This window comes from Amblyraja radiata, chromosome 22, assembly GCF_010909765.2.
Source record: "Amblyraja radiata isolate CabotCenter1 chromosome 22, sAmbRad1.1.pri, whole genome shotgun sequence".
NCBI classification, from domain to species: Eukaryota; Metazoa; Chordata; class Chondrichthyes; order Rajiformes; family Rajidae; genus Amblyraja; species Amblyraja radiata.
In genome coordinates, this window is record NC_045977.1 from 22,861,428 (window position 1) to 22,889,426 (window position 27,999).

At 49.7% G+C, this 27,999-nt stretch overlaps 1 protein-coding gene across 1 annotated transcript; it reads left to right on the forward strand.

Moving 5' to 3' along the window:
• Nucleotides 1-8,053: 8,053 nt before the first annotated feature.
• On the forward strand, nucleotides 8,054-26,485 carry trap1 (TNF receptor associated protein 1). The gene is made up of 18 exons (XM_033040658.1): nucleotides 8,054-8,197; nucleotides 9,036-9,167; nucleotides 11,639-11,721; nucleotides 11,831-11,971; nucleotides 14,433-14,504; nucleotides 15,588-15,748; nucleotides 16,021-16,130; nucleotides 17,833-17,906; nucleotides 18,141-18,296; nucleotides 18,725-18,845; nucleotides 19,729-19,798; nucleotides 20,289-20,436; nucleotides 21,428-21,613; nucleotides 22,177-22,315; nucleotides 23,052-23,137; nucleotides 23,700-23,845; nucleotides 23,976-24,048; nucleotides 26,220-26,485. Exons 1-18 carry the CDS (start codon nucleotides 8,071-8,073, stop codon nucleotides 26,319-26,321), a joined length of 2,127 nt encoding a protein of 708 aa, XP_032896549.1. The 5' UTR covers nucleotides 8,054-8,070; the 3' UTR covers nucleotides 26,322-26,485.
• Nucleotides 26,486-27,999: the final 1,514 nt, after the last annotated feature.

A 27,999-nucleotide genomic window follows, 5' to 3' on the forward strand; every position in this document is an offset into this window, starting at 1 on the left:
TATTCATCTCAGGCCAAGATTCCAAAAATATGCAGGAAATGTTTAGAGGGATATGAGGGATATTGAGGGATATATAGAGCCAAATGCAGCCAAATAGGACTAGCATAGATAGGATATTTTGGTTGTCGTGGACGAGTTGGGCGAAGGGCCTGTTTCCGCACTGTATGACTCTGTTAATTATGCAGTGCCCTTAATGTCAAACCTCCCAAGATACTTGAGAGGAACATTGACAAAAAATCCTTTGGAAACTTGTCTCAGTATGGCATCTGCAGCACATGCGGTGTCCTCATCCCACAACTCGCTGTTACCTGATGATGTAGAGATGGTGATTTCTAGCATGGTTTAGGATGGGAGGATTGAATCTGATTGTAGGTGAATTTGACGAGATTGTTCAAAGGTGCTACACAAAGCGTTCAAGTCTACCATGAAACAGATAGAGATATTTTGTGCAGTTCTGGTAACCCCGTTGCAGAAGATGTGGAACCTTTAGAAAGGGTGCAGAAGAAGTGTAACAGGATTAGAGGCCATTAGCTATAAGGAGAGGTTGGACAAACTTGGATTGTTTTCTCCTTAACATTGGAGGTTGAGAGGAGACGTGATAGGAAGTATATAAAATGATGAGCAGCATAGATAGGGTAGACAATCATAACCTATTTCCCAGGGTTGAAATGTCAGCAGGTAGAGGACATAGCTTTATGGTCAGAGGGGGAAAGTATAACGGGAAAGTTGTTTACACAGAGTAGTGGGCACTACAATGCACGGTGATGGTGGAGGCAGATACGAAAGTTGTGTTAAACAGGATTTTGGATAGGTACATGGATATGCAGAGAATGGAGGGATAAGGATCACGTGCATGGAGAGGAGATTAGTTTAACTTGGCATCATGCCTCGCACAAACATTGTTGGCCGAAGGACCTGTTCCTGTGCTGTACTGTTCTATGTTCAAGAGGTGGTGATACAGCATAGAAACAGACCCTTCGACCCACCATCACCTGCCCATTTATACTAATGCCACGTTAATTCCAAATGCCTAGAAGTTCCGATTTCAGCATATTACAATTGTAATTCATTTATTCTCAGAAGCACAATAACAACAGCTTTTGCATCACTCCAGATATTCAACCTCGGCCTTTCTTAAAGTGCATTAACCTCGCCTTTGCGATCCTGTTACGCCCTTGCATCGCTCCTATCGAGCATCAGAGGTTGTCTTGGATCGTGGTGTGGGCACACACCACTGAATACTGGGAATACTGGGGCAGTGCTGGACCTCCTGTTAGGAAATTAGATGGGACAGGTGGCAGAGGTATGCGTTGGGGAGCACTTCGGGTCCAGTGATCACAATACCATTAGTTTCAATATAATTATGGAGAGGGTCAGAACTGGACCTAGGGTTGAGATTTTTTATTGGAGAAAGGCTAACTTTGATGAGATGCGAAATGATTTAAAAGGAGTGAACTGAGACATTTTGTTTTATGGGAAGGATGTAGAAGAGAAATGGAGGACATTTAAAGGGGAAATTTTAAGAGTACAGAATCTTTATGTTCCTGTTCGGCTGAAAGGAAACAGTAAAAATTGGAAAGAGCCCTGGTTTTCAAGGGAAATTGGACATCTTGTTCGGAAAAAGAGGGAGATCTACAATAATTATAGGCAGCATGAAGTAATTGAGGTGCTTGAGGAGTATAAGGAATGTAAAAAGAATCTTAAGAAAGAAATTAGAAAAGCTAAAAGAAGATATGAGGCTGCTTTGGCAAGTAAGGTGAAAGTAAATCCAAAGGGTTTCTACAGCTATATTAATAGCAAAAGGATAACGAGGGATAAAATTGGTCCATTGGAGAGACAGAGTGGACAGCTATCTGCAGAGCCAAAAGAGATGGGGGAGATATTGAACAATTTCTTTTCTTCGGTATTCACCAAGGAGAAGGATATTGAATTATGTGAGGTAAGGGAAACTAGTAGAGTAGCTATGGATACTATGAGTTTCAAAGTAAAAGAAGTACTGACACTTTTGAAAAATATAAAAGTGGATAAGTCTCCAGGTCCTGACAGGATATTCCCTAGGACATTGAGGGAAGTTAGTGTAGAAATAGCCGGGGCTATGACAGAAATATTTCAAATGTCATTAGAAACGGGAATAGTCCCCGAGGATTGGCGTACTGCGCATGTTGTTCCATTGTTTAAAAAGGGTTCTAAGAGTAAACCTAGCAATTATAGACCTGTTAGTTTGACTTCAGTGGTGGGCAAATTAATGGAAAAGATACTTAGAGATGATATATATAAGCATCTGGATAAACAGGGTCTGATTAGGAACAGTCAACATGGATTTGTGCCTGGAAGGTCATGTTTGACTAATCTTCTTGAATTTTTTGAAGAGGTTACTAGGGAAATTGACGAGGGTAAAGCAGTGGATGTTGTCTATATGGACTTTAGTAAGGCCTTTGACAAGGTTCCTCATGGAAGGTTGGTTAAGAAGGTTCAACTGTTGGGTATAAATGCAGGAGTAGCAAGATGGATTCAACAGTGGCTGAATGGGAGACGCCAGAGGGTAATGGTGGATGGCTGTTTGTCGGGTTGGAGGCAGGTGACTAGTGGGGTGCCTCAGGGATCTGTGTTGGGTCCTTTGTTGTTTGTCATGTACATCAATGATCTGGATGAAGGTGTGGTAAATTGGATTAGTAAGTATGCAGATGATACCAAGATAATGGATACCAAGATTGTGGATAATGAAAAGGATTTCCAAAGTCTACAGAGTGATTTAGGCCATTTGGAAGAATGGGGTGAAAGATGGCAGATGGAGTTTAATGCTGATAAATGTGAGGTGCTACACCTTGGCAGGACAAATCAAAATAGGACGTACATGGTAAATGGTAGGGAATTGAAGAATGCAGTTGAACAGAGGGATCTGGGAATAACCGTGCATAGTTCCTTGAAGGTGGAATCTCGTATAGATAGGGTGGTAAAGAAAGCTTTTGGTATGCTAGCCTTTATAAATCAGAGCATTGAGTATAGAAGCTGGGATGTAATGTTAAAATTGTACAAGTCATTGATGAGACCAAATCTGGAGTATGGTGTACAATTTTGGTCGCCCAATTATAGGAAGGATGTCAACAAAACAGAGGAGATTTACTAGAATGTTGCCTGGGTTTCAACAACTAAGTTACAGAGAAAGGTTGAATAAGTTAGGTCTTTATTCTCTGGAGCGCAGAAGGTTAAGGGGGGACTTGATAGAGGTCTTTAAAATGATGAGAGGGATGGACAGAGTTGATGTGGACAAGCTTTTCCCTTTGAGAATAGGGAAGATTCAAACAAGAGGACATGATTTCAGAATTAAGGGACAGAAGTTTAGGGGTAACACGAGGGGGAACTTCTTTACTCAGAGAGTGGTAGCGGTGTGGAATGAGCTTCCAGTGGAAGTGGTGGAGGCAGGTTTGTTGGTATCATTTAAAAATAAATTGGATAGGTATATGGATGAGAAGGGAATGGAGGGTTATGGTATGAGTGCAGGCAGATAGGACCAAGGGAAAATAATTGTTCGGCACGGACTTGTAGGGCCGAGATGGCTTGTTTCCGTGCTGTAATTGTTATATGGTTATATGACGTGGAAACGCGAGAGACTGCAGATGCTGGAATCTGGAAGAAAAAGCAAATTGCTGGAAGAATTTAGTGGGTTTAGTTTCGCGATGGTGGTAGAACTGACACAATACTGGCGTTTAAGATGCCTTTAGATAGTCATCTGGATATGCAAGGAATAGAGGGGTATCATGATCAGCACAGAAATTTGTGGGCCGAATGGCCTGTTCCTGTACTATTCTATGTTCTATGTGTGCATTTTTTTCATTTAAACTTGTTTTTCTTGAATATTTCTATTTTTCAATTCAATGCAAAATTTGTGACCACTGCCCAGTCCATCACCGGCTTTGACCACCCCACCATCGAAGGGATGTATCGAAGTCACTGCCTCAAAAAGTCAGCCACCATCATCAAAGACCCACACCATCCTGGCCACACACTCATTTCACCATTGCCATCGGGAAGAAGGTACAGGAGCCTGAAAACTGTAACGTCCAGGTTCAGGAACAGCTGCTTCCCTACAGCCATCAGGCTATTGGACACGACAACTAATAAGCTCTGAACTGCAACATACTATCATTATTATTGCACTGTATTTGTTATTTATTGAGTATGTGTGCATGTGTATAACCAAAGATCCTATAACGAGCAAAATAGTCCACTCGACGAAAAAGACGAAGTAGGGTCATGGACAGAGTCATGGGTAATCTTCGACCCCATTTCCGTAATCGGCTTCCGTCTCTGCACCAAAGATCCCATAGCGGAGCAAAGATACTAGTGCGGAGACGGAAGCCGTTTACGGAAACATTCTCGTAAAAATCAAAGATCTTTGATAAAAATCTTCTCATTTTCTTTCTGCCTCTCTGCCTCACAATAAAAAGCAAGAAGATGCCTATGTTCTTTCCACAGCGTGTGGGAAGTCTGGCTCGGATCAGCACGGCTGGGACGCCAGGGTAAAGTTGCGGGGAGGTTTGTAATGTGTTTTTATGTAATGTCCCTTGTCTGGGCCTTGTGTCCAAAATAAAGTTTATCATTATATATCAAAATCTGGAGAAATATATATGTGTGTGTTATATGATTATATACATCTATATCATATTCATATATGTGTGTGTATGTGTGTTCTTTCCTACACAATCTAATCAGTTGTATGCTCGCTGAATATACCAACCTTAAATTATACATCATTTTTTAATCTAGCTCAAAACAATTTTTGTTTTGTTAAATACTTCATTTAGATAACCCCGCCATTACAGACAGATCTCATTCCACTCTCTGGCTATTGGGAAGACCAGACCCATTTTATTGTTGAAAAACACTCCCATAGACACAAAAAATCATTAAGGAACAATCCCAGTGTGATTAGATGAATTACAGAGTGCAAGTGTAATACAAAAATCAACTCAAACACAGCACATGAGCCATTTAAAAATAAATGTTTTTAAAAAAACATAAAAAAAGACAATTAACAGAATCATAATTTGTTAACATATTAATCTTTAACAAAATTTAACAGAATTATAAATTAACAGAATTATGAATCTAACCCTATATCGCACACACAAACTGTTCCCCCGCAATGCTGATTACACTGCGAGAGGGATATACAAAGTCGGGTCGGGTTACTGAAATGGCCGAAGAGAAGGCCGACGTTCTGCTCTGTTGCGTATTACACGTCAGCCCATTGGATTTAGCAGGAGTGGACTATCTTGCTCGCTATAGGATCTTTGGTATACACACACTAAACTTTTTTTCTTCTCTGGTTATGTACTATGTTTACATATTCTGTTGTGCTGCAACAAGCAAGAATTTCATTGTCCTATCTGGGACATATGACAATAAAACACAAAGGTACACAAAAAAGCTGGAGAAACTCAGCGGGTTCAGCAGCATCTATGAGCGAAGGAAATGGGCAACGTTTCGGACCGAAACCCTTCTTCAGACCCTATTTCCTTCGCTCCATAGATGCTGCTGCACCCGCTGAGTTTCTCCAGCTTTTTTGTGTTCCTTCGATTTTTCAGCATCTGCAGTTCCTTCTTAAACACTTTGACAATAAAACACTCTTGACTCTTGAAGACTTGGGTGAATCCTGAATGTATGAAATAATTGAAGAATCTCACAAACGGATTGAAACACAAGTATCATAGATAAATGCAGATTATTTGGTTTAGATTATAGATACAGCATGGAAACCACGCCAACCATCAATCACCCATTCACACTAGTTCTTTGTTAACCCACTTTCTCATTTATTCCCAAGAGGCAATTTACAGGGGGCAATTAACCTACAAACCCGCATGCCTTTGGAATGTGGGAGGAAACTGGAGCACCCGAAGGAAACCCGCGCTGTCACGGAGAAAGTGCAAACTCCGTACAGATGCCACCTGTGTTCTGGATCAAAGACGGATAACTGGTGCTGAGTCAGCAGCTCTACCTGCTTTCTCAACCTCAACATTTTAAAGCATTTCTCAACCAATCAGGTTCCTTAAATTGAAATTCAGTCTTTGAACTGAAATGCTGATTGTGTTTCTCTGCCCACAGATGCTGCCTGGCCTGCTGAGTAGTTCCATCATCTGCTGTTTGAGGAGTTCACAATGATATTTTATTTTTCTTTGTATTAACGGCTCAGAAAAGGAATAGGTATACTTCTTTGATAGAAACTTACAAGGAGCCTACCAAAGATTGTTCTTGGATCACTAATAAGGGGAGATGCCTGTGTGACATTGTGTGTGAGGCAGGTATGGTATGAATGCAGGGCTGGAAGAGTGCTGATCATCCTGACTTCATTGCTGCAGGACATAAGGCCATAAATTGAAGCAGGAGATGACCATGTGGCTCCTTACGGCTCCCATTGCCATTTAATGAAATTGTGGCTTTTATCTCAACACCAATTTCCTGCAAAAAAAAAAGGCAGTGAGTTAGGCAGCATCTCTGAAGAACAGACGACATTTTGGATCGGGACCCTTCGTCAGACTCTATCCAGTTGTAAACCAGCATCTGCAGTCCCTTTTTTGTACATGTTCACCACTTTCCTGCATTGTTCTTATATCCTTGATTCTCTTAATATCAGGAAGTCCCTAAATAAACTGTGAACTATACAGTTGCACATGACGTTGGCAAGGTTGCGTTTGGAGAATTGTGTTCAGCTTTGGTCACCCTGCTGTAAGACCAATATTGTTAGGCAGAAAAGAGTGCAGAGACGATTTGCAAGGATGTTGCCTGGACCTGAAGGCCTGATCTATTGAGTGGTTGGGCAGGCTAAGACTTTATTCCTTGGAACACATAAAGCTGAGGGGTGATCTTATAGATGTGTATAACATCATGAAGGGGATAGGGTGAACGCACAGTGTATTTTTCCCAGGGTATGGTAATCAAAAACAGGACACATCTTTAAGGTGAGAGGGGCAAAATTTAATAGGAACCTAAAAGGTAACTTTTTCAGTGGTGGGTGTATGGAACGAGATGTTAAGAGTAGATAATTGAGGCAGGTACCATAACAACTGGATAGGTACATTGAAAATAAATAATTAGAGGGATATGGGGCAAACACGGGTAAATGTCCATAGATTAGATGGGGCATGGATGAGTTGTACTGAAAGGCCTGGTTCCCTGTTGTGTGACTATGACTAGCTGCCGTAAAACTCGTGGGTGGAGAATTCTGGGGTGTCATTCTGATCGTTGTCCATCTCACATTTTGAGATGGTGACCCTGGTTATAGACACTTCAGCTGCGCGCGCACACACACACACACTACACATACACACTACACACACACACACACTACACACACACCCACTACACATACACACTACACACACACAACTACATACACACTACACATACACACACCACATACACACTACACACACACATACGCAAACTACACATACACACCACATACATACACACACACATATGCACACTACACATACACACCACACATACACACGCACCACACACCTACACATACACACACACGCTACACATACACACACTACACATACACACCATACACACACTACACGCATACATACGCACACTACATACACACCACATACACACCTACATACACACTTCACATACACACCACACATACACACGCACCACACACACACACACACCTACACATACACAGACATACACACACTACACATATACACACACTACACACACACACACACACACATACACAGACATATACACACACTACACACACACATACATACACACACACCTTTTAGGCACACAAAGACAAAACCAATGTCAGGCTGGGGAGAAGATCTGGCAGGAGGGAGGCAGCGCGAGGCTGGGGAAATGCGGAGGTTGTGGCGGGAAGACTTCCCGAGAAAGTGAAGTGGGAGGCAACGGTCAGATGTTTATATTTTTGTCTATTCTTTGAATGTTCCGGTTTCCAATCAGGCGCTGAGTGGGCAGCTCTTCCCAGGTCCGCCGCTGCGGCACCAGGAAGGACCCAGCGGCGCCCTGACGTCACTCCGCGACAAGATGGCGCAGAGCGGAGCGAGTCGCGGCCGCGGGATCCTGGCTGCGCTGCGCCGGCTCGTCCCGTCACCTGAGGCTCCGCGGCCGCCCCGACACTTGGTGCGGGGACTGAGGACTTGCACAGCGGCAGGTCAGAGGGGTCATGGCGTCTTACAGCGTGGAAACAGGCCCTTCGGCCCAACCTGCCCACACCGACCAGCATGTGTCCCACCTGCACGCGCTTGGTCCATATCCCTCCAAACTTGTCCCATCCATGTACCTGCCGAACTTTCTTAAACATCGAGATAGTTCCAGCCTCAACTACCTCCTCTGGCAGCTTGTTCCATACACCCACTACCCTTTGTGTGAAAAAGTTACCCCTCAGGTTCCTATTAAACCTTTCCTCTCTCACCTTAAACCTATGTCCTCTGGCTCTCGAATCTCCTACAATGGACAAGAGACTGCATCTACCAATCCCTCTCATGATTTTATACACCTCTACAAGATCACACCGCATCCTCCTGGGCTCCAAGGAATAAAGCTCCAGCCTACTCGTCCTCTCCCTATAGCTCAGGCCCTCAAATCGTGGCAACATCATCATAAATCTTCTCTACCCATTCCAGCTTAACAACATCTTTCCTATAATGTGCCCAAGACGGGGGGTGGGAGGGGGAGATGAGAATTCTGGGTGACAGTCGGTCCACTGGAGGAACAGCGGGTCGGGCAGCATCTGGGGGTGGAGGGAGGGTCAGGATTGGGATCGGGAAGCTGCACCGAGAGAGCTCCTCAACAGTTTGTTTGTCAGACAGGAGCAGATGCTGACTGTCTGGGTGGCGTTACCGCGAACCGTGCGGCTGCTCGCCACGGCCTGGGCTGGGCGAGGGATCAACAAGAGAAGCAGCTCCTGTGGCAAAGGGGGAGGGGGGGGGGGGGTAACCCGCTGACGTTTATGTTCGTTTACTGATGCCTGTTCATGGGCATCTTTGCAGGCAGGACGTTGCAGTGCCCATCTTTGCCGGGTGCCGGCTCGCTCCCCTGGCGTCCATACAGCACGCAGTCGGCTCAGAGTCCGGAGGAAGAATCCTTGCACAACATTATCACCGACTCAGAGAAACTGAAAGGTGGGTCGCGCAGACGTGGATGACTGAGTTTGTAATGTGGATGATGTCTGGCAGCCTGGCAGTCTAGACGGTTCCACACTGGCCCAGTTCTCTCCCCAGGACATGCGGGTCCCCCTGGTAATGATCTGCTCTGACATTACTGTCGTATCTGCCTCCCCTCGCCCACTTGGGTCGTTCCAGTCCCCACCAATTGTGCAGAGAGAAGCTCAGACACCAGGTGCCTGCCACAACCCTGGGTCTGGGTGATTCTGCTTCCCATCTCTGCCCTTCTGTCCATTCCTAATGACTCCCTCTGACCTCGGGGAAATTATTTACAGCATTGAGCCAGCCCTTTAGTACATCGAGCAGTACAGCATAGGAACAGGCCCTTCGGCCTGGCCTGCCCATAACGACCATGATCCAATCTGACGTGTCCTCTGTCTGTACGTGATCCATATCCCTCCATGCACCCCTGGCAGTGCATTCCAGGCACACACCACCCTCTGTAAAAAAATAATTGATTTTTATTTTCATTTTCCAAGCCCGACACCAGGGCCCAGTCTCTGATGTGACAAAACAGCCTGCAGTTTTGTAATCTGCTCATGCTTTCCACATCTTGTATGTCCAGTGCGATCATCCGTCCAGCTCCCTTTTTAATTTTTTTTTAATATAATCAAAACATTTATTCAATTATTAAAAAATATTTACACTACAATAAAACAAGCCAGAACCCACCACCATAATACAATACAAACATATATCCATAATAAACTGTTATACAATTATGATACAATCCTTATTGAGGATACATTCTACACCCTGTAGAGTAGCGGTCCCGGAACTCCCTCAGGGTTCCCGTAGACAGTGCGTATTCCCTCTCTAACTGCACCCGGGCACGGACGTATCCCCGGAAAAGGGGCAGGCAGCCAGCTCGGGTAGAGCCCTCCACCGCCTGGCGCCGTGACTCACGGATCGCCAGCTTGGCCAGGCCCAGGAGCAACCCAACCAGGACATCTTCAGCCCTAGGTACACAAAATTGCTGGGGAAACTCAGCGGGTGCAGCAGCATCTATGGAGCGAAGGAAATAGGCGACGTTTCGGGCCGAAACCCTTCTTCAGACGGCCCGAAACGTCGCCTATTTCCTTTGCTCCATAGATGCTGCTGCACCCGCTGAGTTTCCCCAGCAATTTTGTGTACCTTCGATATTCCAGCATCTGCAGTTCCCTTTTGAACATCTTCAGCCCTATCCTCTCCCCTACGCACAGGGTGTCCAAAGATGAGGATGGTGGGTGAAAAATGCAGTCAGAAGGCAAGAGCAGCCCCTTTAGGTATTCAAATAGTGGCTGCAGCCTCACGCACTCCATGTACACGTGGTACACAGACTCTTCCAGCCCGCAAAAGTGGCAGGCGGCTGGCGAGTCTGTGAACCGCGAGAGAAACAGGTTGCAGGGAACACCTCGGTGCAATACCCTCCACCCCAGGTCCCCAATGTAGAGGGGGAGAATCCCTGCGTAGAGGGACCCCCACCGGGGGGGCCCCTCGCGGCCGGAAGGCAACACCGACCGCCACTTAGTGTCTGGACGGTGGACCAGGGCGAGGAAGTGCAGTGTGTGGAGGAGGAGCCTGTACAGGATACGCCTCCCTGTGTCTCGGAGGGAGATGAAGGGTGTCGAGGAAAGGAGGCTCAAATTGTGTCTGACCGGCTCCCGGGATGGATTACGGCGCCTGGGTCCGATTAATACTTCCGGCTGAGCGGGGGCTTGCTCAACCACAAGTACCCCACACGTTTGAGCCCCCCCGACACCCGGTGGGGCGGGACAAGGACCGGCTGTTCTCACCCCCGGGCCGTCACCCTCCCCGTCCTGCTCCCTTGGGAGGTACCAGTCAGACCTGCTCTGTCCCCTGTAGGGCAGCCCCCTGCACTGGGCATTGAGCTGCTGATTTCTAGCGCCACCCCTTCCATGGTCTGTCCTCTAGTAGATACAGAGGCCAGGGCAACACAGAGCTGCAGTGTGAGCTTGTCAAAGCCTTGTACAGCTTCCTTGCACTTGCCCATAACACCCCCCCCCCCCCCCCCCTTTAGCCACAGCATTGATCCCTTCACACACCACCGTTTCTTTTCGTTAAAAAAATATATTTTTTCTTTGTCCCTTATACTCAATTGAACACTTCAGTTCCCGCACTCTGCCTCTGTCTCTGCTCACATCATGCAGCACGCTATGCCTACACAGTTCACCTCTCTACCTGTTTTTGCCACTCTATACTCCCCTCACTAGCTCAGTTTCCGGTTAATTTTCTTTGATCCGTGACAAAAGAGGAGTAGCACTCTTGTTTGTTTAAACAAGACCCACGTGGTTTTCAGCAGTTCCTGATTCTCCCCTCTGCAGAGGTACTCCCTCTGCAGAGAGGAATGGCCCCGGTTCTTTACTCCTTCCGTCTGACAATCTTGTCGGTTTGTTTGAACTCTGCTCTCACTGCATGTCCTTACACAGGATCTTTATCGAAGCACGAATTTCAGGCCGAGACCAAGCAGCTTCTGGATATAGTGGCGCGTTCCCTGTACTCCGAGAAGGAGGTGAGCAATGCCCCCCTCCCCGAGCTCTGCTGCTCCATTGCCTTGCTGCCGATCGTGGTCGCTGCCGTTGCCTCTGCCTGAATGGTTTTTATCCGGTTGCTGACTGCAGGTGTTCATTCGGGAGTTGATCTCCAACGGGAGCGACGCCCTGGAGAAGCTGCGGCATCGGCTGGTGAGCAGTGGGAACCCGCAGGGACCGCTGGAAATCCACCTCCAGACCGACGTGGACAAGAGGACCCTAACCGTGCAGGTGAGAATCCTAACCCAAGAGAACCAGGCCATGCCAGCCATCAGCCACCTAATTACACTCATCCTGTGTTAGTCCCATTCTTAAACCAGAGCACAGGGGAAACACACTTGGTTATGGAGATTCATGGTCATACAGCTGGGAAACAGGTTCTTCAGCCCAACTCGTCCATGTCGACCAATATGTAGGTATGTTGCAAAGCCTACCTGAAGCGTCGTTGAAGATCTGCTGCTGAGGCTGTGCGCGATTTTGGCGCCGTTTAGAGGGGGCGGGTTTAAAACGCGATTTTCTCTAAGCTGTTCCAATCGAAAATGTTCAGCCTAGTTAATTATTAACGAAAAATCGCTGGAAGACCCCGTCGCAAAAGCTATTATTAGGTTTAAAGGCCTTGAATAATAGTTATAGTAGTTTAAAAATCAATCTTTAAACCCGCGACCGTCATCAACCGCAGAGTCTCATAAAGAAAATAGCAGAAGGTATGCTGTATATTTTTACATTCAAAAGGGCTTCTAAAGATCCTTTTATACAAAATTTAATATTGCGAGTAGCTCAATTTGGGCCCATTATATCGCGCAGTATTTTTCTGGGCATTTGAGGCACAAATCTACCACAATGTGAACGTTCTAAACCAGCGCGTTCCACAGGGACCCACTAGAAAGCTGATTTAAATGGGCATTTATTTACAGCAATTGAACACTGAATTCCTTCCATTTGGCCTATAAATTAATGTAAATGAGATTTAAAAATCATGTTTTATTGTGAATTATTTGTGAATATTATTTGGACATTTAGGCTATTTAAAAATGTTAATCATTTATTAAGAAATAGATAGATGTTTAGATCTAGTAATTGAAGTCTGAAATTAGCTACAATTAGGTAACTAACTAATTATATGCTTTAATTTCAGGTCATCCAAGTAAGATTATTTTATATTTGTTTCAGAATGCTTCAATCTATGATAACTGAAAATTTCATTCAGTTCTCTTAATTTTTAAGAAAGTTATGGGCTTTTGACTGTTCACGATCACAACTTTTTTGTTATGTCCATAGAAAATCAATAGGGAACAAGATGCTCATTTCCGAGTATGAAAATGGCCATAACTTTTTAAATACTTGAGATATGAAAGTGAATTAGATGTCAAATTAAACTTATTTTTATGCTTTATCTGATGGGATAAATTACAGACTTGATTTTTAAAATCTCAAAATTTTGTAACATTGCTACAATATGCCCCATTTAAGCTGGTCCCACTTACCTGTAACGCTCAAAACCTTTCCTATTCGTGTAGCTGTCCAAATGTCTATTAAACTTTGTAATTGTACCTTCCTCTACCACTGCCTCAGGCAGGTCGTTCCATATACTCACCACTGTCTGAATGGAAAAAGTTGCCTGACTCCTCTACCTTAGGATAAACACAACCGGGACTGTTCACCCCATCTGGGCCCCTTGTGATTTAAGGTCACCCCTCAGCCTCCTTTACTCCAGGGAAAACTGATCTGGCCTCCCGATACCTCAAACCCCTCAATCCCAGTAACATGCTTGTGAATCTTTCCCGCGTCATATCTAGCACAATTACATCCTTCCTACAGCAGGGCGACCGGAACTGTACACATTACTCCAGGTGCAATCTCACCAACGTCTTGTACAGCTGTAACATGACGCTCCAACCCCTGTACTCTGCCCCCCCCCCCCCCCCCCGTTCAATGAAGGCCAGTGTGCCGGATGCCCTCGTGGCCACCTTGTCGAGCTGTGCCACTGCTTCCAGGATCTCCAAATGTTGGCAGCTGTAAATCCTGGTGGTGTGGGGGCAGGGTAACCCGTCCTGAGGAAATGGGGGGTGTCTGTAGAAACCATGGTGATTAGCCGCCCTTGTGCTGGTCTTTATGGGTGCCCCCCCCCCCACCACCCCCCCCCCCACCCCCCTGCCCCCCCCCCCCCCCCCCCCCTCCGCTCCCTGCCTTCTCCTCCACCCTGCCTTACAGGCTAAAGCTCACCATTTGATGTAATTAAGGTAAAGGAACCCATAGGAGGTGGTGACCATAATATAATCAAATTCAACCTGCAGTTTGAGAGGGAGAAGATGAAATCGGATGTGCCGGTATTAAATGCTGAGCAACTTGGAGGCCAAGTCATTGGGTATTTTTAATGCGGAGATTGACAGGTTCTTGATTAGTAAGCGTGTCAAGGATTATGGGGAGAAGGCAGGGGAAAGGGTTGAGAGGGAAAGATAGATCAGCCATGATTGAATGGCAGAGTAGACTTGATGAGCGGAACAGCCTGATTCTGCTCATATGACTTATGATTTAAGGCGTTCAAGATTGGTTCTTGAGATGTAGAGTAGTGGGGGTGAGGGTGGGGCCCTGGTGGGGCTGCCAGTCTGTGGCTGTTCTGTGCTCATCCCAGCTGCTGCTTTAAACGTTGCCGGTAACCTATTTCCCCTCTCCCACCCCCTCCCTCCTGTAGGACACGGGCTTGGGGATGACCAGGGAAGAGCTCATTCAGAATCTGGGAACGATTGCACATTCGGGATCAAAGGTAGGATGGCCTCAGAGGGTCAAATGTTCTTGTTACAAGCTGCGTCATTCGCTGAGTAAAACACACAGTGCTGGAGGAACTCAGCAGGCAGGCAGCATCTGTGGAGGGAACGGACAGGCAACGTTTCGGATTGGGACCCTTTAGACCCAGAACATCGCCTGTCCATTCCCCATTCCCTCCACAGATGTTGCCTGACCTGCTGCAGTACTCCAGTACTTTGTGTTTTGCTCAACATTCAGCACCTGCAGATCCTTGTGCCTCCAAGTCAACCCCTGCCTGCTCTGCCTTCTCGGGTGGTCAATGTGTCTCCACAGACAATGCCATCCTGGCCAGGTGCGTCTGGATGAATCTTACTTGCAGTTGCAGTCCTGGTATGTCTCTTTAATTCAACACCCACAATGCCGGTCCCACTCAGTGGGTCAGGCAGCCTCTGTAGAGAAAAGGTGTTAAAATCCATGTCCCCTTCACGTCAGAACGTGACATTTCTATTGAATGTTTGATTATATATTATCAATGTGTACTGTGTTTAAAGGGCCTGTTATGCTACTGCAAGTAAGAATCTCATTGTTCTGTTAGACTTTACTTTAGACTTTAGAGATACAGTGCGGAAACAAGTCCTTCGGCCCAGCCAATCCGAGCTGTCACCCCTACACTAGTACAAATGTTACCAAACCCAATTCACCTACAAACCTGTACGTCCTTGGGATTTTGGAGGAAACCAGAGCACCTGGAGAAAACCCAGGTCACAGGGAGAATGTACAAACTTAGTAAAGACAACACCCATAGTCAGGATCAAATCTGGGTACCTAGCGCTGTGGGGTAACAACTCTACCGCTGTGCCGCCCTGTTGGTACAAATGACACTCTTGAATCTTGATGATCAGAGAACTCGAGCAGACAGCCAGCTTCTGGCACTGTCAGAGCAGCTTCTGGCACTGTGGTTCCCGACACCTGCATTAGTGGCTGTGCCCCCTCTCCCGGCATGCATCATGTTTACGGGTCATTGCCAAGGGGTCATTCCCAGGGCCACGGGGCGGAGGGAAAGGCATTGACGGGCTTGGACTGACCTCTCTGCTTGCGGCAGGCGTTCCTGCAGGCGCTGCAGGGCCAGGCCGAGGCCGGCTCCAGCATCATCGGGCAGTTTGGAGTTGGTTTCTACTCCGCCTTCATGGTGGCCGACAGAGTGGAGGTATTCACCCAGGCCGCCGAGCCCAGCAGCCCCGCACACCACTGGGTCTCTGACGGGTGAGAGACTACATCACGCACCGAGGGGGGGGTTGGGGTGTGAGAGACCACCCCTCACCGGGCCGAGTTGGGGAGGGGTGGTGAGAAACTATGCCTGGCAGGGGGGGCACCGAGAGAGAGTGGGGAGTCACAGAGAAGGTGGAGTCATGGAGGGGAGGGTCGCTGCGCGGAGGAGTGTGGTGGAGGGAGAGGGGTGAGAGGAGGGAGCGTGGTGTTGGAGGGGGCGTGGGCAGTGCTGCCACACTGCTGACCCTGGACTTCTCTGCCTTCAGTTCGGGCATGTTCGAGGTGACTGAAGCGTTGGACGTGACGCCGGGGACCAAGATTGTCATTCACCTGAAGGAAGATTGCAAGGAGTTTGCCAATGAAGACCGGGTCAAAGGTGAGAGGCTGAAGGTGCCCGAGGTGTGAGACATCAGGTGTGTTGACCCTGGGGGGGGGGGGGGTGTTCCCCCTGCCTTCCACCCTCCCCTCTTCCTGCTCTGCTACACCCTCAGGAACTCCTGTCATGGGTCTAGGATTGTAATTGTGACATCTACCGAGTGAAGAGCTTTGTCTTGCATGCCAATCAGATCAGATAATACTATCAGATAATGTGATAAATCAGATAATGTGAGGTTATCCATTTTGGTGGCAAAAACAGGAAAGCAGACTATTATCTAAATGGTGGCCAACTAGGAAAAGGGGAGATGCAGCGAGACCTGGGTGTCATGGTACACCAGTCATTGAAAGTGGGCATGCAGGTGCAGCAGGCAGTGAAGAAAGCGAATGGTATGTTAGCTTTCATAGCAAAAGGATTTGAGTATAGGAGCAGGGAGGTTCTACTGCAGTTGTACAGGGTCTTGGTGAGACCACACCTGGAGTATTGCGTACAGTTTTGGTCTCCAAATCTGAGGAAGGACATTATTGCCATAGAGGGAGTGCAGAGAAGGTTCACCAGACTGATTCCTGGGATGTCAGGACTGTCTTATGAAGAAAGACTGGATAGACTTGGTTTATACTCTCTAGAATTTAGGAGATTGAGAGGGAATGTTATAGAAACTTACAAAATTCTTAAGGGGTTGGACAGGCTAGATGCAGGAAGATTGCTCCCGATGTTGGGGAAGTCCAGGACAAGGGGTCACAGCTTAAGGATAAGGGGGAAATCCTTTAAAACCGAGATGAGAAGAACTTTTTTCACACAGAGAGTGGTGAATCTCTGGAACTCTCTGCCACAGAGGGTAGTCGAGGCCAGTTCATTGGCTATATTTAAGAGGGAGATGTGGCCCTTGTGGCTAAGGGGATCAGAGGGTATGGAGAGAAGGCAGGTACTGGATACTGAGTTGGATGATCAGCCATGATCATATTGAATGGCGGTGCAGGCTCGAAGGGCCGAATGGCCTACTCCTGCACCTAATTTCTATGTTTCTATACATAAATACTATGCAGTCCAGCAGAGGTACAGAAGCTTGAAAGTGCCCACCACTAGACTCGGGAACAGCTTCTACCCCTCTGTAATCAGGCTTCCGTGGACATTGGAGCTGATGTGCCACAATGCTGAGAACAATATTCTGCACTCTGTATCTTCCCCTTTGCTCTACCTATTGTACTTGAGTTTGACTTGATTGTATTCATGTATAGTATTATCTGATCTTATTGGATACTGTGCAAAACAAAGCTTCTCCGTCCTTGACACACGTGACAATGATAAACCTGAAACTTTCCGTGAAGCTCTCGGTACTGGAGCTCAGCCGGAGATTTCTGCTGAATTTGAACTGGGGCCCACAGCTGGATGTGTCTGGGGTCTGGCTGCATCACTGGTCAACATCGTCTCATCCGAAGAGCTGGGCAGATTTGCATGTGGGGTGGGATTGTACTGTGGGTGGGTCTGGGGCTGCTGTGTGAGGGGGGGGGGTCGCTCAGAGCTGCGCCGTCCTGTGGATGATGCAACAATGTTTCAGCTGCTCAGTACAAGTTTACAAGTACTGAGCCGTTTACTGCTGGTGACCAGGTCTGAGGCTTGGGTTATAGCTGGTAACCGGTCTAACTACCCTGTTGCTGGGAGTCTGTGACTGTTCTAACGCTGCTCTCGGTTCATTTTCCAGAGGTGGTGATCAAGTACAGTAATTTTGTCAGCTTTCCCATCTACCTCAATGGCCGTCGCCTGAACACGCTGCAGGTGGGTGTTGCGGCCACGTGCAGAAGGGACCCTCCGGACACAGATCCGCCCCATCCGGCACAAATCCCTCTCTCCCCCCCTCCTGTCACTGTTTCCTGCCACTGTTGTTGCCCGGTGCAAAAATCGCCCGGCCCGTCTTCCCTCTGGCACATTTCCCCCTCCACCCCGCGTGCGGTTCCCCAGCCGCCAAGCTTACACCGCTGGCCTGTTTCACACCTTGTGCCTGTGCTCTAGGCCCTCTGGATGATGGACCCCAAGGAGATCAGCGAGTGGCAGCACGAGGAGTTCTACCGCTACGTGGCCAAGGCATATGACAAGCCGCGCTACGTGCTGCAGTACCGTGCCGACGCCCCGCTCAACATACGCAGTGTCTTCTACGTGCCCGACACGGTGGGTGGCAGCGGGCCCGGCTCTGGGCTGGGGGGGAGGGGGGGGTGGTGGTGCTGGGTGGCCGAGCAGGGGGCAGCTCACTGCTGCACCCACGTAAATAGCACGCACTGGTACACCGTCCCGTAACCAGGGTAGCTGTGCGCACTGGGCACGGTGAGGGACGGGGTGGGAGCCAAAATAGAGTAATCCAGCACAAATACAGGTTATTCGGCCCACTGTCTCCATGCTGACCAAGGTGGCATACAATGGTGCAATGACACGTTATTGTAGCCTACCTAGATACAGTTAAAGTCTTAGCAAATGATTCCGTAAAATCATGCTGTACATCAAACTATATTCATAAATCACAAAAGTGCAACAGTTGTACAGTCAGAATAGTAGACTTCGTTGAGGCAAAACATAAAGAGGCTGTCCCTCTCTCCGTGCAGAAGCCGAGTATGTTTGATGTGAGCAGGGAGATGGGCTCGAGTGTTGCTCTGTACAGCCGCAAGGTGCTGATCCTGACCAAGGCCAGCGACATCCTGCCCAAGTGGCTGCGCTTCCTCCGGGGTAAGTCTGGGGACCACTACAAGGAGGTTCAATCCTAACTTGTGTGCTGTCAGTGTGATGTTTGCACGTTCTCCGTTATATGGGTTTTCTCCGGGTGCTCTGGTTTCCTCCCACATCTCGAAGACGTGCGGGGTTGTTGGCCCTCTGTAAATTGTGTACAGATAGTGCTAGTGTATGGGGTGATCATTGGTCGTCGTGGACTCTGGGCCGAAGGGACTTTCTCTACTGTATCTTTTAAGTCTAAAAGTCAAAAGACCCTTCGGCCAAACTTACTCATGCCGACCAAACTTCCCCTATCCAGAATAGTCACACCTGCCCATGTTTGGCCTATATCCCTCTAAACCTTGGATAGACACAAAAAGCTGGAGTAACTCAGCGGGACAGGCAGCATCTCTGGAGAGAAGGAATGGGTGACGTTTCGGATCGAGACCCTTCTTCAGACTGGTTTCGGATAAGGGAAACGAGAGATTTAGACGATGATGTGGAGAGATAAAGAACAATGATGAAAGATATGCAAAATGTAACGATGATAAAGGAAACAGGCCATTGAAAGTTGTTTGTAGGGTGAAAATGAGAAGCTGGTGCGACTTGGGTGGGGGAGGGATAGAGAGAGAGGGAATGCCAGGGCTACCTGATGCGAGAGAAATCAACATTCATACTACCGGGCTGTAAGCTGCCCAAGCAAAATATGAGATGCTGTTCCTCCAATTTGCATTTAGCCTCACTTTGACAATGGAGGAGACCGAGGATATTCCCTCTAAACTTTGCCTATCCATGCCCCTGTCCACGTGACATTGTGCTGCCTCGATGGCCTCTCGTGGGGAAGAGGAGAGGAGGTTTGCTGGGCCACCCTCACGTCTGTCTGTTTGTCCGTCCCCGGCAGGTGTGGTGGACAGTGAGGACATCCCCCTCAATCTCAGCAGGGAGCTGCTGCAGGAGAGCGCACTCATCAGGTAGGGGTGCTGGGGAGAGATGGGGTGGGTCGGGCAGGGGGATATGATGGGGGGGCAGGTATGGTGGAGGGTGGGTGTCGGGGGGGGAGACACTCTGAGCCCAGGGTCCTGATGCTGCTCACTCCGGGACTCCTCCCCCGCAACGTGGGGGGGGGGGGGGGTGGGGCCTGCCCTCGGTGATCCCGGGACCCCACTCTTCTCCCTCCCTTCGATGGTCCCTGTGCCCCTTGGTGGTCTCTGATTTCCTCGCGGCACCCCCACCTGCTCAGTGGCCCCAGGGTCCTGCTGATCCGCTGTCCCAGACGGCCAGGCTCCCAGTGTAGTGCTCACCCCGTACCCACACAATGCTCTCCCCGTGCCCCAGCGCAGTGTTCACCCCGTGCCCAGCGCAGCGCTCTCTTCCAATGCCCCAGTGCAGCACTCTCCCCGTGCCCCAGCGCAGTGCTCACCCCGTGCCGTCCCGGCGACTCACGACTGCGTTTGGTGGCAGGAAGCTGCGGGAGGTGCTGCAGCAGCGGGTGATCAAGTTCCTCCTGGAGCAGGGCAAGAAGGATCCGGAAAAGTTCCTCAAGTTCTACGATGATTACGGGCTCTTCGTCCGCGAGGGCATCGTGACGGCCACAGACCAGAACGTCAAGGTCTGTGTCACCCCCACACCGAACCACTGCCCCACCCTGCCACCCCCAACTCAGTGCAACGTAGAACACTAAAACAAGTCGTTCGGCCCACAATGTCTGTGCAGATATGATCCCAGGTTAAGATGACGTCCTCTACCTACACGTGATCCACATCCATCCATTCTCTGCATATTCATGTGCCTATCTAAAAGACTCCTAAACATACTCTCGCATCTGCCTCCACCACCATCCACGGCAGCCATCGCTTTCTATGTAAAAAAAAAACATGCCGCACACATCTCCTTTAAACTTTGCCCCTCTCTCTCCTTAAAGTTATGCCCTCTCGTCTTTGACATTTCCACCCTGGGAAATGGATTCAGTAAACATTTGTAGCAGCTCCCAGCCAGCCATGGGAGTGTGTGGACAGCTGGTCTGTTTATGATGGGAGAGGTATCTCTATCCAACGCTCACATACATAAGACTGGCAGAGTGGCGCGGCGGGTAGACCTGCCGCCTCACAGCGCCAGAGACCCAGTTTCGATCCTGACCGTGTGTGCTATCTGTGTGGAGTTTGCACGTTCTCCCTGTGAGCACGTGGGTGCTCAGGTTTCCTCCCACATCCCAAAGACGTGCGGGTGTTGTCAGTTAATTGGTCTCTGTAAATCGCCCCTAGTGTGTACAGAGCAGGTGAGAAAGTGGGATAACATAGAACTAGTGTGAACGGGTGATCGATGGTCAGCAGGAACTCGGTGTGCCGAAGGGCCTGTTTCCATGCTGCATCTTTACACCAAACACGACGTCTAGTGTGCAGTTCCCTAGACTGGGCCTGGGCACCTCTTGTCACCCTGCACACCAGCCCACAGCAGCAGTGCCATTCCCAGCTGCAGGAGTGCCACATTGGCACCAGTGCAGTGCCGGGGCCTGTCCTGCCGCTGCCGCTCCCCCCCTCCAGCCCTGCACCATCCCGGCTGTGGTGGAGCTGCTGCCTTTAACGGGCGCCCTATTCCTCCAGGAGGAGATCGGGAAGCTGCTGCGGTTCGAGTCGTCGGCACTGCCGGCGGGAGAGGTGAGCAGTCTGGCAGAGTACGGCGGCAGGATGAAGGCTGGCAGCCGCAACATCTACTACCTGTGTGCCCCCACACGCCAACTGGCACTGCACTCGCCCTACTTCGAGGCCATGAAGCAGAAGGAGATGGAGGTGAGAGTGGGGGAGTGCGGGGGTGGGGTTAGAGCAAAGTGGGGGCGCGGGGGGGGGGGGGGGGGGGTGGTGATTTAGAAGGGAAGCCCCCACTGGGGCTGCAGCCCCTCCTCATCGCCAATCGGGAGTGTTCCATTGTCACACGTACCGGAACCTGCTGTCAGCTCAATCCTGACCTCAGGTGCTGTCTGTGTGGTGTTTGCACATTCACCCTATGACCTCACCCCAAACGTCACCCATCCAGAGATGACCCGCTGAGTTACTGCAGCACTTTGTGTCTTTTAAGGTTTAGAGCAGGGGTGTGAAACGCACAGGGGTCCGATCTGGCCCACGGGATGATTTACCCGATGCCAGAGCAGGCTGCAGCTGTCCGCAGTGCCGGATGGGGCTGCGTTCGCGGCACGATCCGGCGCGCATGAAGTCACATTTTGCCCGTGACCTAAAATGGGTCTGACACCCCTGGTTTGAGGGACAGGGGCCCCTTGTTTGGCATGGATTGGGTGGGCCGAAGGGCCTGTTTGCGTACTGTGACTGTAAAACCCCCCTTGTTGTGCCCGCTGCAGGTTCTTTTCTGCTACGACCAGTTTGATGAGCTGACTCTGCTGCACCTGCGTGAGTTTGACAAGAAGAAGATGATCTCGGTGGAGACCGGCATCGTTGTGGACCACTACAAGGAGGAGAAGTACGAGGACAGCAAGGCAGGTACGACCCCCGGTGGCAGGTACAATGGTATGTGTGGTGTGGGCAGGTACTGTGGTGGGTGTGGTGTGGGCAGGTACTGTGGTGGGTGTGGTGTGGGCAGGTACTGTGGTGGGTGTGGTGTGGGCAGGTACTGTGGTGGGTGTGGTGTGGGCAGGTACTGTGGTGGGTGCGTTACTGTTGCGGGGCCAGGGCAAGGAAGCTACAGAGTGGGGTGGCCACGCCCGGCCAGACTCAGGGTGTGTTGCACTCACACTGAACTACTCTTGCTGCAGTGGGATCAGTGAAGATCCTTAGCAAAACACAAAGTGCTGGAGGAACCCAGCGGGTCAGGCAGCATCTGTGGAGGGAATGGTCAGACGATGTTTCATTTGGGTCCCTTCTTCAGACCATTCCCTCCACAGATGCTGCCTGACCCACTGGATTCCTCCAGCACTTTGCTCAGGATTTCAGCACCTGCTGTTCCTCATGTGTCAGGTGAAGATTTAGTGCAGTAGCAGCGGCTGGTCGATCAGACGGGGACCGGAGAGCCTGGGTCTGCTAGAGGTTTGAAAAGCAACAGTTGAACTCACATTGTCTCAAACTGTCATTTTGAACAATTATAATTATACGGGTTGTGAAGACGGCGCAGTTTAAGCCGTGACCCCATTGGTCGATAGAACGGACCCCCAAAGGCCTCGTGGATCTGACAGCCTACCATGTCTACACCTCTCATAATGTTGTACACTTCTCCTTCCAGCGACGGAGCGCCTGTCTGATGCCGAGGCGGAGGGGCTGGTGGCCTGGATGAGAAACGGTCTCGGAGAGCGGGTGGCCAACATCAAGGTAACAGTCAGAGGCACGAGCCCCAACCTGTAGCGTCAACCACCCTTCCCCTACAGATGCTGCTTGACCCACTGAGTAAACCACCTTCCTCACGCAGTGGCCATTGAAGGGTCTGGAATCACGTAACATAGACAGACCATTCCGCCCATCATATCCATGCCAGCCATCCACTAATCCCATTTCCTGCAATTAATTTGTGACTTCTGGCACTGCAATCTGTTACACAGATCCCATTCACTACACTCTCCCTATTCCCCCCATTACCTACAATCCCCCCATTTTCCAACAACAATGTAAACCACCACCCCGCTCCCCCGCCGCATTTCACGTTTTGTGCACGGTGTGAGTCTCTTCCCCCCTCCCCCCAGCGCTTGGGATGCATATGCCCTGTTGTGCGGAGAGGTTTGTGGCAACAGGTCCCAATGGTCCCCGCGTGGGTTTGTAGACCTCGATTAGACCCCTCGCTCCCCCTCTACATGTGCGTTTGCGACGAGGGGTTGGGGTTGGGGGGGGGGAGGGGTGTTGGTGCTGGGTGCAATCAGTCTGTATCTCCCCTTAACAGCTGACGCCGCGCTTGGACACACACCCGGCCATGGTGACGGTGCTGGAGATGGGCGCCGCCCGGCACTTCCTGCGCACACAGCAGCTGGCCGGCTCCAGCGAGGAGCGGGCACAGGTCCTGCAGCCTACCCTGGAGATCAACAGCAGGTCAGCATCTAGGGAGGGGGCTCTGTGGATGGAGGGTGGGAGAAGGCTCAGGCCGAAAGGGAGCAGACTTGGGATGGCGGTGGTTCAGTGACTCTGGCAGAGCTGCCCCTCACAATGTGTCCTTTTGCAGCCACGTCCTGATCAAGAAGTTGAACGAGCTGCGGGATGGCGATCCGGAGCTGGCCTGCTTGCTGCTTGACCAGGTGAGGGGTCCATCATCGGTATCCGGCACTGTGGCAAGGCTGCGAGGGGTCCAGTTTAGAGCACTGAGGTCCTGCGCCCTTCAAATGGCAGGAGTGTAATCCAGACTCTGCAGGCAGAGGGGAGTAGTTTAACTGGGCTTCATGTTCGGCATGGACATTGTGGGCCAAAGAGCCTGTTCCTGAGCTGTACTATTGTATGCTGTGTGCACTGTGACTTGGACGACACCACCTGGCAGCATTTTTGCTCGTATTGCAACTAGACATTTTTTTGATTGCTGCTTGGATTAATTCCTGTATCCCCACACCATTGCTACAGACTTCCTGTGACAATAAAGTGTCATTGAGCTATTGATAGCAGCAGGTTTGTGGCAGGGTGGCTGGATGGCCTTACATCGGCGACACCAAGCACGGACTAAGCGACCGTTTCATTGAACACGCGCTTGGTCCACCAAGACCTGCTAGATCTCTTGGTTGCTAACCGGTGTAACTCCCCTTCCCATTCCCACACTGGCCTTTCTGTCCTGGGCCTCCTCCATTGTCAGAGTAAGGCCACACACAAACTGGAGAACCAAACCTCATATTTTGCTTGGGTAGCATATCACCCAATGGTATTAACATTAAATTCTCCAAGGTTAGGTAACGTCTAACTAACCCTTCCCCCCCCCTTTCTCCCCCACACATGCCTCTTCCCTCGCTTGTGCCCACCTGGACTGCCGCCCATTTCTCCCCCCCCCCCCCCCACACCCGCTACCTTCCTCTCTGGCTTTTACAATCTGCAATACCCCAAACCTGTCTTGCACCTACTGTTATCTCTTGCCTTTGTTCCAACCATCTGCCTGTCAACCCCCTCCCCCTTATAATTAGTCTGAAGACCCAAAAAGTCTCCTACCCACGTCCTCTAGAGATGCTGCCTGACGCTGAGTTACTCCAGCACACTTTGGCCTTGCCCTGACCCGGTGCTGCAGATCATTGCAGCGCTGCCGCCCGCCACATGATGGCGGCAGTGAGCAGTCTGCGGGCGGGCGGGCTGCACTGCTGCTGCTGGCGGTGGTCGGTACTGCAGGGAGGGGCGGACAGGTTCTGAGCCTGGGGAGAGGTGGTAGGCAGATTTCATTTACCCTCCCTGTCTTCATTTACTGTCCATACCTCTGTCTGCCGTTCTTCCCTCACTCACTCGCCCAGGTGTAGCAGGAAGTTTGCAGCCTGTGTGATTTCATTCTGCGGTAATTCGGCCCATTGTGTCCCTGCTGCCTCTTTGATGGATCTTAGATCCGCTTCTCTTAACAGCATTAATGAACAGAGTGATCTTGGGTCCTAAGGCTCCCTGAAATGTTTAGAGGGATGTGGGCCAAACATAGGCAGGTGGGACTAGTGTAGATGCAGCAACTTGGCTGGCATAGCTGAAGGGCCTGCATCTGTGCTGCATAGCTCTATGAAAGTGACAATTAAGGGCATTAAGTATAAGAGTCAAGAAGTCATGATGCAACTTCATATTTGGAGTATTGCGTGCAGTTATGGTCACCCCGTTACAGGAAGTATGTGAAGGCTTTGAAGAGGGTGCAGAGGAAGTTTACTACAATGCTGCCAATATTGGAAGGTATTAGCCATAAGGAGATTTTGGACAAACTTGGATTGTTTTTCTGGAATGTCAGGTTGGGGGGGGAGGAGACCTGATAAGATATATAAAATTATGAGATGTAGACGGTGGTGTATGAAACTGTTATGGGACATAGCTGGGGTAGATAATCAGTCTTTTATCCAGGTCAGGGTGTCTAGGATTGGAGGATAAAGATTTAAGGTGAGAGGGAAACGATTTAATGAGGACTTGAGCAACTGGTTTTTACCACAGGCTGGTGGGGCTAGCCTTGCTAACGAGCTGCCAGAGGGCGTGGTAGGAACTGCATTGGAATGGTGGCCCAAACCCATGCAAGTGAGGCTAGCCTTGGTTGGTGTTGTGATCAGCATGGATTAGTTGGACCAAATGGCCTGTTTCCCTGCTGCTCTGAATTGTCCGAGGGGCAGCGTGTGCCACCCCAGTGGGCACCAGGAGGTGAGGCTGTGTTCCATGCCTTCGGTGGGCTCGGGTTCCAGAGAGTGCTGCGTTCGGTGAGGCTGGGTGTGAGCAGAGGCCTCCGGAGACCTGCTGTGACCAAGAGTCTGCTTCATTTCAGATCTATGACAACGCCATGATCGCCGCAGGGCTGAACGACGACCCTCGCCCCATGATCGGGCGGCTGAACCAGCTGCTGAGCCGGGCCCTGGAGCGCAGCTAAGGCATCACCCATCGGTCAGTCACCCACCCCAGTGACGTGCGGTAATACTCCATGTCAATGATCCCCCAGTGACACCCACTCCCAGCCCTGCGCCTAGACTGTGAAATTACACAAATGTTACACACTATAATATAATCTGTGAATAAAATCATTACGAGCTTTGATGTCTCACTCTGTACTAGCCTCCCTATCCTGTGATGTTTTACCTATGAGAGGGAAGATTTAAAAGGGACCTGAGTGGCAGCTTTTCCACACAGAGGGAGGGGGGGGTCTATGGATCGAGCTGCCAGGGACATGGTTGAGGCAGGTAATGTGATGCAGCCAGAGCCGCTGCCTCACAGCACCAGAAACCCAGGTTTGTTCCTGACCTCGGGTGCTGTCTGTATGGTGTTTGTACGTTCTCCCTGTAACTACATGGTTTTTCTCTGGGTGCTTTGGTTTTCTCCCATATCCTAAAGACGTGCAGGTTTGTAGATTATTTGATCTTCTGTAAATTGCCCAGAGTGTGTAGAGAGTGAATGAGAAAATAGGATAGCAGAACTAGTGGGAACTGGTGATCGATGGTCGGCGTGGACTCAGAGGGCCGAAGGTCCTGTTTGCATGCTGTAACCCTAAACTAAACTATGTTAATAACAACATTTAAAAGGCACTTGGACAGGTACACGGATTGGAAAGATATTGAGATATAAGAGACTAATACAATGGGATGCTGGAGTAACTCAGCGGGACAGGCAGCATCTCTGGATTGCACTAGTACAGAGCTTGGATGGGCTGAATGGAGCATGTTTCCAGATAAAAGCTGGAGAAATGGTGGGAGATGAGATTTGCAACAGGGAAGTGCTGTCTAAAAATAAACGGTGTTGGCTGGTGTGTGCAGTGGGAAGGCGAACGGCTGTGAGTGGCAGATGCAAGCAATGGCTCTGCACGGAGCTGGTGTACAGATCATGTCTGTGGTTGGCTGTATCCTGGCATTTGCACTCCTGGCTGCAGTGTCGTAACTGAGCCGATCTCGGTGTACCAGGCACCAGCTGTCTTATCTCTTCTCAGCCTTCACCATCTCTCTCCCTGTTCTGAGCAGTCATGGGCCAAACTATCACAATTTTCAGGATTAATTCAGTCTTTGAGCACCTCAAAGCAAGACAAGTAGTCACCTCCTCCCCTCCTCCAACTCTCCACTTCCTCCATCTCTTCCCCATCCTGTGCCCAATACCACCCCCCACACAGTGCTGAGGCCTGGCATAGCCCGGTGGGACCCTGGTGCAGGGGGATGTGATGGTGAGCAGATAAACCCTGTCCCTCTCTACACCAGGCCCAGCCTGAGCCTACCGGAATTGGTGTCAGTCGCTGAATCTCCACTGGCCGTGAAATATTAATCCGGTGAATAGTTGACGCTGTTGCAAACCAAACACTGCGTTAATGAGTCTTGCAGACGGAGCCAGTGAGACAAACAGCAGGAGGAGGCCATATGGCCCTTCAAACCTGTCCCACTGTTCACCCGTCACTTCACTGCCTTAACCACATCAAATGCAGGGTGAGTCAGCATTAAGATGAGAGGGGCAAAGTTTAAGGGAGATGTGTGGGCAAGATTTTTTACATGGAGGCGGTGGGTGCCTGGAAAGTTCTGCCAGGGCTGGTTGTGGAGGCAGATACGACAGTGGCATTAAGAGATTTGGATAGG